This window comes from Ochotona princeps, chromosome 4, assembly GCF_030435755.1.
Source record: "Ochotona princeps isolate mOchPri1 chromosome 4, mOchPri1.hap1, whole genome shotgun sequence".
Taxonomy (NCBI): domain Eukaryota; kingdom Metazoa; phylum Chordata; class Mammalia; order Lagomorpha; family Ochotonidae; genus Ochotona; species Ochotona princeps.
In genome coordinates, this window is record NC_080835.1 from 47,108,710 (window position 1) to 47,122,207 (window position 13,498).

Sequence of the window (13,498 nt, forward strand, 5' to 3'; positions counted from 1 at the left end):
GGGACCCTACACCCACATGGAAGACCTAGAGGAAGCTCCTGGCCCCTGCGGCTACTTAGGGATTGAATCAACAGATGGAAAATCTTCCTTTCTCTCTCTCCTGCTCTCTGTATATTGATTTTCCAATAAAAATTCAAAAATAGGGCCCGGAGCAGTGGCCTGCTGGCTAAAGTCCTTGCCTTGAACACGCCGGTACCCCATATGGACGCTGGTTCTAATCCCAGCAGCTCCACTTCCCATCTAGCTCCCTGCTTGTGGCCTGGGAAAGCAGTCGAGGACAGCCCAAAGCCTTGGGACTCTGCACCCACGTGGGAGACCTGCAGGAGGTTCCTGGATCCTGTCATAGCACCAGCCTGTTGCGCTCACTTGGGGAGTGGAAGATTTTTATCTCTGTCTCTCCCCCTCTCTGTGTATTTGATTTTCCAATAAAAATAAAAATATCTTTTTAAAAAATTAAAAAATAAATCTTAAAAAAAAAAAGCACCAGTGGAATCTGGAGTGATATTTTCTTAATTCAATCAATCCAAAAATTAATAAATAGGTGTTCTTGAAACATCATGAAGAATTGCCACCACATCGCTAACCAACATAGCCAGACAAAACCTTATTTTAAGTTATAATGAAAACGTACAAAATAGGGCCCACCGCAGTGCCCTAGCAGCTCAAGTCTTTGCCTTGAATGCACCAGGATCCCATATGGGTACCAGTTCTAATCCCAGCAGCCCTGCTTTCCATCCAGCTCCCTGCTAGTGGCCTGGGAAAGCAGTCGAGGACGGCCCAAAGCCCTGGGACCCTGCACCCGAATGGGAGACCCGGGAAGAAGCTCCTGGCTCCGGATCGGCACAGCACCGGCCAGTGCGGCCACTTGGGGAGTGAATCATTGGATGGAAGACCTTCCTGTCTGTCTCTCCTCCTCTCTGTACATCTGCTTTTCCAATAAAATAAATCTTCAAAAAAAAGGGGACATTCTTTCTCTCCACAAATCTGCCTTTCCAAAAAAATAAAATAAACCTTAAATTTAAAAAACTGGGTATTTGCGGTATTATTCTCAACAATTTGTCAAATACTGATTTAGTCCTCAGTTGACGCCACAATGCACCTTTCATGAGTCCAAGTATAAAGGTAATTTCTGGATACTGACAGTAATTACAGGCTAGGTCCCCTCTTTAAGTTCCTGGATACTAGCAGAGAACATAAACAACAGACACCTCATTATACATCATTAATCAGGACATATACATATAAAACTCTAAATACTCAAGGTTAAAAGCTTCTAGCCATAACATAAAACCATCTTTCTAAACAACTTCATACCATCTCATTATCTGTCATCAAGTCAGATGATCTCAAGATCCACCCTTAATCCAGCTCATCAAAATTCTTCAACAGGCCCTACTCCATTCATCACCTCTAACTCCACATCCCTTACTGCTACTTTCAACAGGCCAACCACAATGAACAAGTATTAGTATATGGCACAGGGGGATGGCTCAATGGCTAAAAACATTGTAAGCACGTGGGAGCCTGTTTGTGTCCCGGCTGCTCCACTTCCCATCCAGCTGCCTGCCTGTGGCCTGGCAAAGCAGTCGAGGACGGCCCAAAGTTTTGGGACCCTGCACTCACATGAGAGACCTGGAAGAAGCTCCTGGTTCCTGAGTTTGGGTAAGCTCACATGCTACCACAGTGGTCAATAACAAAGTAAATCCAGATACAAGCTATCTTTTTCAAATTAAAAAAAAAAAAATTAAATACATTCATAGAAGAGGAACCAAATGAAATATGTGCTCATCACTTCCCTCTTGGCCTGCGCTTTGGCACTAAACTCACTAACCGGATAATCAGAAACTGCATTCCACAAGGATATCAATACCAAGGCCTTTCCTCTAGAAAGTTTTATTTAAGATTTATTTATTTTTATTACAAAGTCAGATATACAGAGAGGAGAGACAGAGAGGAAGATCCTCCATCCGATGATTCACTCCCCAAGTGAGCCGCAACGGCCGGTGCTGCGCTGATCCGAAGCTGGGAACCTGGAACCTGTTCCGGGTCTCCCATGTGGGTGCAGGGTTCCAAGGCTTTGGGCCGTCCTTGACTGCTTTCTCAGGCCACAAGCAGGGAGCTGGATGGGAAGTGGAGCTGGATGGGATTAGAACTGGCGCCCATGGGCTCGGCAGCGTGGCCTAGTGGCTAAGGTCCTTGCCTTGATCCCATATGGCCGCTGGTTCTAATCCTAGCAGCTCCACTTCCTCTCTATCTCTCCTCCTCTCAGTATATCTGACTTTGTAATAAAAATAAAATAAAATCTTTAAAAAAAAAAAAAAAGAACTGGCGCCCATAAGGGATCCCGGCATGTTCAAGGTGAGGACTTTAGCCGCTAGGCCACACCGCTGGACCCTCTAGAAAGTTTTTAATCTCCTTCAGAAAAAAAAAAAAAAAAAAAAAAAAAATCAAAACTCGCTTTTTTACCTAGTCATTATTTATTACAAAAGTAACTCATGCTCATTGTTAGAAACCCTGTGAAATCTATTTAACATCACCACCAAAAAAACCTGAATTGGCCATAATCAACCCTCCTACCTCTTTTCTTCCTATATTCTTTCGTTCAATTATGCACAAATAAAATTAAAAGAAATACAAGCTTCAACAGCCAAGACTTTCTCTGGAGTACAGTGTTGGAGCCTCGGCATCGAGAACGATATCAACCCTGGCGACTACACTTTCCTTCCAGCTCCCTGCTTGTGGTCTGGGAAAGCAGTCGAGGGTGGCTCAAAACCTTGGGACCCTGCATGAGGGAGACCTGGAAGAAGCTCCTGGCTCCTGGCTTTGGATCAGCTCAGCCACTTGGGGAATGAAACAATGGATGGAACATCTTTCTTCTCTCTATAAAATCTGACTTTCCAGAAAAAATAACTACATCTTAAAAAAAAAAAGGTCCCCATGCAATAGACTTGTGGTAGAGTCCTCGCCTTGAACACTGGTTCTAATCCTGGCTGTCCTGTTTCCATTCCAGCTCCCTGCTTGTGGCCTGAGAGAGCAGTCAAGGATGGCCCAAAGCCTTGGGACCCTGCACGAGCATGGAAGACCTGGAAGAGGCTCCAGGGTCCTGGCTTCAGATTGGCTCAGCTCCAGCAATTGCAGCCACTTGGGGAGTGAATCATTGGACGGAAGATCTTCCTCTCTGTCTCTCCTCTCTGTATATTGACTTTCCAATAAAAGGAGGGAAAGAAAAGAATCAAAGAAGAAAATTTTTTACATGTTATATAACTTTTTTAATATAAAGACTGATTCCACTCATACCTAGTTGAGAGCCATTGATGTTAAAAATTTTGAACATCTGGGGCTAGCGTAATGGATCAACCAGCTAATCCTCTTCCTCCAAGTGCAGGCATCCCATATAGGTACCAGTTTGTTTTCTAGCTGCTGCACTTGCCATCCAGGTCCCTGCTTATGACCCGGGAAAGCAGAACAGATCAGCACCAAACCTTCAGACCCTATACCTGAATGCAAGACCCATAAACTCCTGACTCCTGGCTTCAAATCAGCTCAGCTCTGGCCAATGTGATCACTTGGGGAGTGAATCAGTGGATTGAAGATCTGTTTCTCCTCACTGTGAATCTATCTTTCCAACAAAAATAATTAAGTCTTAGAAAAAAATTGTTTTGGGTCCCATACAGCAGCCTTGCTTTCCATGTGGGCACATCCCATAGGGGCGCCAGTTCGGTCCCAGCCGACCCACTTCCCATCCAGCTCCCTGCTTTTGGCCTGGGAAAACAGTCGAGGACAGTCCAAGGTCTGGGGACCCTACACCCTCATGGGAAACCCAGAAGTAGCTACTGGCTCCTGGCTGTGGATCCACGGAGCTTCGGGTGTTGAAATCACCTGAATCAGCAGATAAATCTCTCACTTTCTGTAAATCTCCCTTTCAAATAAAAATAAAACAAACCTTGTTTTTACTTGAAATGCAGATTTACAGAGAGAAGCAGAGACAAAGAAACTCCATCCACTGCTTCGTTTCCACAAGCAGCCACAAAGGCAGGGGTTAAGGCACACCAAAGCATGGAAATTCTTTCTGGTCCCACACAAAGTTGCAGGGTTCAAGGCCTTGGGCCATCTTCTACTGCTTTCCCAGGACACAGCATGGAGCTGAATTGAAAGTGGAGCTGCTGGGACATGAACCAGCATCCAATCGAATCCTGCCATATGCAAGCATTCAGTTACTGAGCCATCATGCCAGGATCTAACATAAATAATCTTAAAAGAAAGAAAGGCCCAATGCAGTAGCCTAGTGGCTAGAGTCTTCACCCTGCACGCATCAGGATCCCATAGGGGTGCTGATTGTAATCCAGGCAGTCCCACTTCCCATCCAGCTCCCAAAGCCTTGGGACCTGGTACCTTCATGTGAGACCCGGAAAAGAACGAACGAAAGGAAGGAAGGAAGGAAGGAAGGAAGAAAGAAAGAAAGAAGAGTTACAGAGAGGGAGACACATACAGGGAAAAATGTTTCACTCACCTGTTCACTCCCCTGATGAGCACAACTACCAGGGCTAGGCTAGGCCAGAACAGTGGGACAAGAGCTTCATCCAGGTCTTTCAAGCAGACAGCAGGGGACCAAACACTTTTTGCAGCTTTTCCCACACCACTGGCAGGGAGCTGATTACAAGCAGAACAGCACCCATATTGAGTGCTGCTATTTGAGGGGGAAGCTTAACTCATGAGGCCATAAAGGGTGGTCCCAATTAAATTATTCAAGGATGCATAGTGCCATCTGCAGGCCTCCAAATACCACAACAGCCAGAGTGACAGATTGTCTGCTGCCTCCAGGATGCAGTAGCAGGAATCTGGACTGCAGACAGAGAATCGGAACTTGAATGGACTCTCAAGCAGGTTGCAGTTATTAATCCATTTTTACAAAATTATTTATTTGCTTGAAGAGTGGAGGCCATTCCTTCCATCTGCTGCTTCATTCCTCAGATGGCAGCAACAGCCAGAGCCTAGGACAGCCTGAAGCCAGGAATTGCCTTTTGCTGCTTTCCCAGGCACAGAAAAGTTCAATTGAAAGGGGGCTCAAAAGTGTGGCCACACGGGATGCTGACATAACAGGGGCTACTTTACTCAGTCAGCAGCAGCAACAGCAACAGCAACCCCATCACAAAGGGGCTTTCCAACACAACAAGGATGAGTATTCTTGGGTCAGGCACCTTGACCTAGAGGCTGAAAGTCCTTGTCTTGAGCGGGCCAGGATCTCTTGTGGGTGCCGGTTCTAATCCCGACAGCTCCACTTCCCATCCAGTTCCCTGCTTGTGGCCTGGGAAAGCAGTCGAGGACAGCCCAAAGCCTTGGGACCCTGCACCCACGTGGGAGACCTGGAAGAATTCCTGGCTCCGGGCTTCAGATCAATGCAACACTGGCCATTGTGGTCACTTGGGGAGCGAATCATTGGACGGAAGATATTTCTGTCTCCTCTCTGTATATATCTGACTTTCCAATAAAAATAAATAAATCTTTTTTTTAAAAAAGGATAAAGATTCTTAACATATCTACTTTCTTCTTTCAACAAATATTTCCTATCAGCCTATGTGCCAATTTTCATGTGACAATGTTACTACTTACTATCAATCTCTGTGTGCACTCACTTTCCATTCAGATGACAACTGCTAAGATACTAGGTTTGAGGTAAGAAACAGTACGGCAACTTGAGTTTTAGACTGAATCACATACACAGTGATTCAGCTAATATGGAGAGGACTCACTAAGTGGTAACCATCTTCCTCAAATTTTAACATACATTATTTTACTCAATTCACCTAACACGATGACACAATTTCACTAGAGACATAAGAAACCGGCGCTTAGCAATAACTTTCCAAAGATCCCTACATTAGTAGTTTACCGTCTACAGGAACCACTAAAGGGAACCATTCTGTGCTGAGCATGTATACTGTTTCTACTCATTAACATTCTCAAAACAAAGCAGAGTGACAACCACTTACAGGGCATTTACACTGTGAGTAATCTAGAGATGGTTTAAAATATAGGCGAAGGGGGGCCCAGCGGCGTGGCCTAGTGCCGAAAGTTCTCGCCTTGAATGCCCCAGGATCCCGCATGGGCACCAGTTCTAATCCCGGCAGCTCCACCTCCCATCCAGCTCTCTGCCTGTGGCCTGGGAAGGCAGTCCAGGATGGCCCAAGGCTTTGGGACCCTGCACCTGCGTGGGAGATGTGGAAGAGGTTCCGGGTTCCTGGCTTCAGACTGGCGCAGTACCGGCCATTGCAGTCACTTGGGGAGTGAATCATCGGACGGAAGATCTTCCTCTCTGTCTCTCCTCCTCTCTGTATATCTGACTTTGTAATAAATATATCTGACTTTGTAATAAAAATAAATAAATCTTTAAAAATAATAATAATGACACCATGAAACTTATAAACTATAGTGGGACAAAAACTGGCAAAATATGTATGATCAATCAGTGCTACAGACAAGAATAAGCAAGTTAAAGACAGGGAGTGTGGGAACTCCTCACTGACGAGATATCTGAACAGCTATGTCACATAGAACAAATTATTAAACTGATAAACGAATGACAGGAATTAAATACAAAGGCTGGGGTAGGAGCACTGTTTTGTTCTGATCTACAAATACCTTGATAATATTTGGCAATTTTTTTAAACTAATTATTACCTACTTTCCTTAGTAGGGAATACTTTCAAAGGTCAAAGATCTTTTTACCCAAGGAGCCTAAACAAGGTCTCAAGTGAAACAGACGCAGAATGACAGAATCATGGTTCATCTTTTCCAGACCGAGAGCCTCCGAGATGTCAACGTCACTTCCTCATTCTTACTATATTTAAGGTCTTCAAAATTTACTGAGGATCTGTTGTAGGAAACCCAAACAGTATTCAAATGGAAGATGAGGGCGAAGTTCATCAAAATAGAATAAAAAGATAAGAGGGTAAAGCAAATATTTCTGAAAGTTACCATTAGGAAAATTATTAAACTACGTAAGGGCAATAACTGAGAGAAATTTGCCAAAAATAAACAGCTAACAAACACAGAAAACGATGGTTAGAACATCTCTGACAGAAAAGATTTTCTATTATTCACTTCACTGCTCCACAATATTCCACAAGAGCCATTTAATGGATAAGTGAAGCAGGCTTTGGTTAGTTATCTTCCCAAAACCAGTTGGGGATATGTTTACTCCAAGTTTCTATTAAAAAGTAATAGTGCATCTAACTACACAGACAACACCTGTTAGGAGAGTAAGTGAACAAATTTTCAGCATGTATTACTTTTTCAGTAGTTACATAAGCAATCAACAAATCAACTAACAATTTTCAAAAACAATTACAAGCTAGTATATTTAGTCAAAATGATGTGCCGTTTTTAAAAAGTCTTGGTTACTACGATCAATTTTTTTGTTTTCTAGGCTTCTCTCTGCATTACCATTTCATAAGCAAAATAAACTCGTGTCTATCCCAAAACAAATCAAAACAAAAAGTGATCCACTATCTCCCTCCATACTTTAGTCACATTCAAGGCATCCAGAAGAAATCTAAGCTCCTCCCCAGATGACTCCGAGTTGAAGAATTTGAGCCTGCAATTGTCACTCTTACTATAGTATAATGATGACTCATTTACATATGAAAGAGCTAACTTCATTTTGAAACAATTTTTATTCCTTATTCCAAGATAGGCACCTAGACTCTGCGGTCTTGGGGCTGTGCAGTTCCCTTCACAGCATACTAGTGTTGTTCTAGTACAACACTGTACATTGAAGATGTTCAAGTAATACTCCTGATACTTCTGGAAAGACAATAAAGTTTTAAACCAAGAAAGAGTAACTAAAATATCCGTATGGTAACGCCATTTGCCAAACGGCAGTCCCCCCTCCAAAACCACGAGGGACCCCCTCAGAGAATGGTATGCAGAGTTTGATACATTTCAAAGCTCTCAGACTTAACATTGCCTCTCATCCCACGGCCTAATTTTTTGAATTGGGGGAAAACTCAACAGCCAGAGGCTAAGAGAACCGTCCAAGGTCACTCCTCCAGGAATCAGTCGGTGCGGTCCTACCTTACAAGAGTGCACTTCACCTGCCCCTGCGGGTCTTCCACTACCCCTGCCTCTCTGTGAAGAGCAGCTCAGCCAGGAGCAGGGGAAGTTGGACCCAAGAGACCGGCTCAGGTAAGTGACAAGGCTTGACAGGCGCAGCCCCCCTACACGACCAGACAGCATTCCCCAGAGCCCTTTTAGATCTGGCGCCGGGGGAGATCATTCTCAAAAACGTCTGAGAGAAAAAAAAAAAATTAAAAATAAAATAAAGCCGTCCCAAGAATCTCGCCCCCTCCTGGCGCCAAGGAACGGGCTGGGAAGGAGCCACGGAGGGCGGCCGGCCACCGGATCCGGCCATGTGTCCAGCCCGTCACGCCCGCTTCGCCTTCGCCGGCTTCGGCTCCCCACGTCTACACCGCAGTCCAGAGGCCCAACCCGGGATCCGGCGCGCCGGCCGGCGCCGCCACCCCAGCCCGAGGCGTCCCGGCGTGGCACTTGCCTTCCGATCCCCGCCCCACCCCTCGAGCCGGGCCTCTCGGTCCGCGCCCGTGGCCAAGCCGGAGGGCTCGGCCTGCCGCCGTGCGCCCTGCCGCCGTGCGCCCTGCCGCCGCCGCCAGCCCGGCGTCCCTTACTTCATTGAGCTGGCGCTCCGCGGCCTCGCGCAGGGCTGGGTCCATGGTGCCCCGCAGGGCCTCGATAATCGTGTTGGGGTCCATGACAGCGCCGACTCGGTCAAACCCGGGACTCCGGTGCAACTGGGCCAGGAATAGCGCCACTCACTGCGCACATGGACCGGCCGCGCTCCGCAGCGGCAACCGGCGCGAAAGGAAAGAGAAGCGCCAAGGCCCCGGATAGAACCTCTTCGCTTCGGCGTGGAGGCGGGAGATGCTCAAGCCACTTCCTGTCGGCGCGGCCGCGCGGCACCTTGGGAGATGTAGTCCGCAAGCCCAGTCCGCCCACGTGGCTGCGGGAGCAGTCGCTGATAGACCGGTCTTAACAAAAAATTAATAATTACACAGAGAGAACAGATTAAAATCATAGATGACCAAAATAAATTTAACAGGCATTTGGTGACCATAAAGGGATGCAAACCATTGCTAATAGCTGTATAACTGAAGCAAACTTGTGAAAAGAAATTTGAGATGCATTTTTAAATGCCGTAAAAATGTGTGCTCTTTCACCCAGCATTTACAAGATTTCGTCAATATATATAAATTTTATCCGGGAAATGTGGCAATTAGATAAGCTAATAGGCAATTATGGTCATGTCCCTGTTGGAATGAGAAAAAGGTATACAAAATCCTTGCCCAGAGGGTGCTTTTGGCAACCAAAGTGTCTTCCCACCCTGCTGATTTTCACCTTATTATAAGAAGTTACCAGTCACAGCATTCTAATAACATTTTTTAAAAAGATTTTTAAATTTTTTATTGGAAAGGCAAATCAGATTTACTGAGGAGAGACAAATTGAAAGACCGCTAATTCACTCCCCAAATGGTCACAGTGCCTAGTGCAGAGCGGAACCAAAGCCAGGAAGCAGGAGCTTCTTGGTCTCCACGCCAGTAAAGGCTCCCAAGGCTTTCAGTCATCCTCCACTGTTTTCCCAGGCTGCAAGCAAGCAGCTGGACAGGAAGTAGAGAAGCTGGAACACGAACCAGCACTCATATGGGATCCCAGTCCCAGCAATCCAATGATGCTGCAGGAGCAACAGCATTTTAGGACTATTGAAACCACATGAGCAGAACCCTCAGAAAATGCTCCACCATGGGGACCCTGGGATGACATCAGCTGGCAGCTTTCCATCCCTGGGTAAGGCAACAGTAGGGAGGCTGGGGTAAGGTTTCTCCCTTTGTATCCTCCCTCCACCAGATACAGCAAAAAGAAAATGTGGGGCCAGGCACAGTAACCTAGCGGCTAAAGGAGTTAACGTGAACGCACCGGGATCCCATATGGGCCGCAGATCTAATCCCTGTGGCCACTTCCCATCTAGCTCCCTGCTTGCGGCCTGGGAAAGCGGTCGAGGACGGCCCAAAGCTTTTGGACCCTGCACTTGTATGGGAGACCTGAAAGAGGCTCCTGGCTCCTGGGTTCGGATTGATTTAGCTCTAGCAATTTTGGTGATTTGAGGAATGAATCATCAGACCGAAGATCTTCCTCTCGGTCTCTCCTCCTCTCTGTATATCTGACTTTGCAATAAATAAATAAACCTTAAAAAAAAAAAAAGAAAAAGTAAATTTGTAAATAAGATCCTCTTATCCTCCACCCTTCCCACCCTGATCAACTGTGTAAACATCACCAAAAATAAAAATAATTTCCAAATAGAAAAAATGAGGGTTTAAGCCATTGAGCCATTGCATCAGATCCCCTTCTAATGACTTTTGAAAAATGTATTTATTTTAATTGAAAGAGCTACAAAGAAAGAAAAAGAAGCTTTCTAGCCAATGCCTCACTCCCCAAATGGCCTCAATGGCCACAGGAGGGCCAGTCAGAAGGTGAGAGCCAGGAGCCTCTTCTGGGTCATGCCTGCACAAGGTCCCAAGGCATTGAGCCATCCTCTTCTGCTTTCCCAGGCCACTAGCACCTTGCTGGATGGGGAGTGGAGCAGCCTGCTTGCTACCAGGCCAGCCAGCCGCAATGGCTTTCTGTTTTAGCATAAGTAAGTGGGACAGGATTCCTCTTCAGGCCTGGTGGTCTTTGTACCTTTGTTGATTTTTAGCTGTTGTTCTGCTTGCCCAAATTGTGTTTTCTTCTCTTGGAGCCCTCCGCTCACCTCATGCTAGCCACCACAGAAGATTTTTATCTTTAAAAAATCTTGCTTCTGTCACTGAAACTGTCCACATGAAAATTATTGTTTAGTGTGCACCAAGAATGAAGGTCACCTTTATCATTTCACATGGAAATTCCCCACAACAGTAAAACTGTAAAGATGAAATTGGCTTTATGCTAAAGGTATTTATTTGGAAAGAGTCAAAATGGTGGAATAGGGTAAGGACACGTTTAAACATTAGCCAGTGGGCCCAGCGGCGTAGCCTAGCGGCTAAAGTCCTCGCCTTGAACTTCCCGGGATCCCATATGGCGCCGGTTCTAATCCCGGCAGCTCCACTTCCCATCCAGCTCCCTGCTTGTGGCCTGGGAAAGCAGTTGAGGACGGCCCAGTGCTTTGGGTCCCTGAACCCCTGTGTGGGAGACCCGGAAGAGTTTCCTGGTTCCCGGCTTCGGCTCAGTGCGCATCGGCCGTTGCGGCTCACTTGGGGAGTGAAATATCGGATGGAAGATCTTCCTTTCTGTCTCTCCTCCTCTCTGTATATCTGGCTTTCCAATAATAATAAAATCTTTAAAAAAGAAAAAACATTGGCCAGTGTAAAGCAGAGAGGGCACATTCCAGGAAATAGGAGAGGACAGAACAATAGCAGAGGGGTACCTCAAGACTGCTGGACATGGGAAGGAACGGACACAACAATGTAGTGTTGCAGTGACCAATAACCTAGGCTATTCGGTGAGCAGTGGTCTGAACTGAACTGCCAGCCAGAGCTCCACCAAAACAAGGTGGGAAGGGCCATCAGGATTAGAACCATATGGGATCCATGTGCGTTCAAGGTGAGGATTTTAGCCTCTACAATATTTCACCGGGGCCATGATATGTAATCTGTTTAAGAATTTACCTCAGGGGCCCGGCATGGTGGCCTAGTGGCTAATGTCCTTGCCTTGCACAAACCAGGATCCCATATGGGCGCCAGTTCTAATCCTGGCACCTCCACTTCCCATCCAGCTCCCTGCCTGTGCCTGGGAAAGCAGTTGAGCATGGCCCAAAGCCTTGGGACCCTGTATCTGCACATGAGACCTGGAGGAGGTTTCTGGCTACTGGCTTCGGATTGGTGTGCACCGGCTCGTTGCAGCTCACTTGGGGAGTGAATCATTGGACAGAAGATCTTCCTCTCTGTCTCTCCTCCTCTCTGTATATCTGACTTGGTAATAAAAAAAAAAAAATCTTGAAAAAAAATTTACCTCAGGGGCCCGGTGCTAGGTGCTATAGACCCATGGCTAAATCATTACCTTGCAGCAGGCACGGGAATCCCATAGGGGCTTCATTCATATCTCGGCAGCTCCACTTCCCATCAAGCTTCCTGCTTGTGTCCTGGGAAAGCAACGGAGGATGACCCAAGTCCTTGGGATCCTGGGACTCTGAGGAGACTTCTGGCTGCTCATTCCTGGCTTCAGATTGGCTCAGTTGTGGCCACTTGGGGAGTGAACCAGTAGATGCAAGATCTTTCTCTCTGTCTCTCCTTCTCTCCATAAATCTAACTTTCCAAAAATGAATGAATGAATGAATGAATGAATAAGTAAATCTTGAACCTAGCACGATAGCCTAGTGGCTAAAATCCTCTTCATGTATCTGGGATCCCATATGGGCACTGGTTCTAATCCAGCTCTCTGCTTGTGGTGTGGGGAAATAAGTGGAGGACGGCCCAAAGCCTTAGGACCTTGCATCTGCGTAGGAAATCCAGAGGTGGCTCCAGGCTCCTGGCTTTGGATTGGCTCCACTCCAACCTTTGCAGCAGCTTGCAGAGTGAATCAATGAACAAAAAAATCATGCTCTGTGTCTCTCCTCCTCTCTGTATATCTGACTTCATAATAAAAATAAATAAATCTTTAAAAATAAGTAAATAAACAAATCTTAACCCCCCCAAAATGGAATTTCTCTCAGGCCAAGTACGGTGGCAGAATTAGCTAGTCCTTCCCTTTCAGGAGCTGGCATCCCATATGGGCACCAGTTTGTGTTTTGGCTGTTTTGCTTCCCATCCAGCTTCCTGCTTCTGGCCTGGAAGAGTAGAGGAAGATGGTCCAAAGCCTTGGGACTCTGCATCCATATGGAAAAATTAGAAGCTCCAGGCTCCTGGCTTTGGATCTGCTCAGTTCCATCCATTGTAGCCATTTGGGGAATGAACCAGTGGATACAAGATTTTTTTCTCTCTCCTTCTCTCTAAATCTGACTTTCCATATAAAGAAATAAATTAAAATTTTTTTCTTGCAGTGCCTTACTCCGCAGTGTGATGATCATCAGTGACACATTCTGTGCTTTCTACATCTTTACATATACTCACTTCCTACCACAGAACCAGTGGGAATTCAACAAGTATTTCAGTGAATACATGAAAAAGGAAAAAGGATATAATAATGACCTTTGGTGACTAAGCCGGAATTGAAATCTCATTCTTTTTTTTTTTAAAGATTTATTCATTTTATTACAGCCAGATACACACAGAGGAGGAGAGACAGAGAGGAAGATCTTCCGTCTGATGATTCACTCCCCAAAATCTCATTCTTGATGATTCCAAAGACAGTCCTCTTTGCGCTATCACATATCCATGTAGATCCAACATACTTGTTTGCTATGGAATTGGAAGAATGACCCAGTGTGCGCAAAGGTAATTTTAGAAGATAATTCTAA

At 45.8% G+C, this 13,498-nt stretch overlaps 1 protein-coding gene across 1 annotated transcript in view; it reads right to left on the bottom strand.

Annotated features, from left to right (window-relative positions):
• The window catches only part of IPO7 (importin 7), a 51,790-nt gene extending 42,868 nt beyond the window's left edge, over positions 1-8,922 (bottom strand). Inside the window, exon 1 of the mRNA XM_004593796.4 lies at positions 8,685-8,922. Within this exon, the coding sequence (XP_004593853.1) occupies positions 8,685-8,768 (84 nt within the window). The 5' untranslated portion in view covers positions 8,769-8,922. The remainder of the gene's footprint in view (positions 1-8,684) is intronic.
• Positions 8,923-13,498: the final 4,576 nt, after the last annotated feature.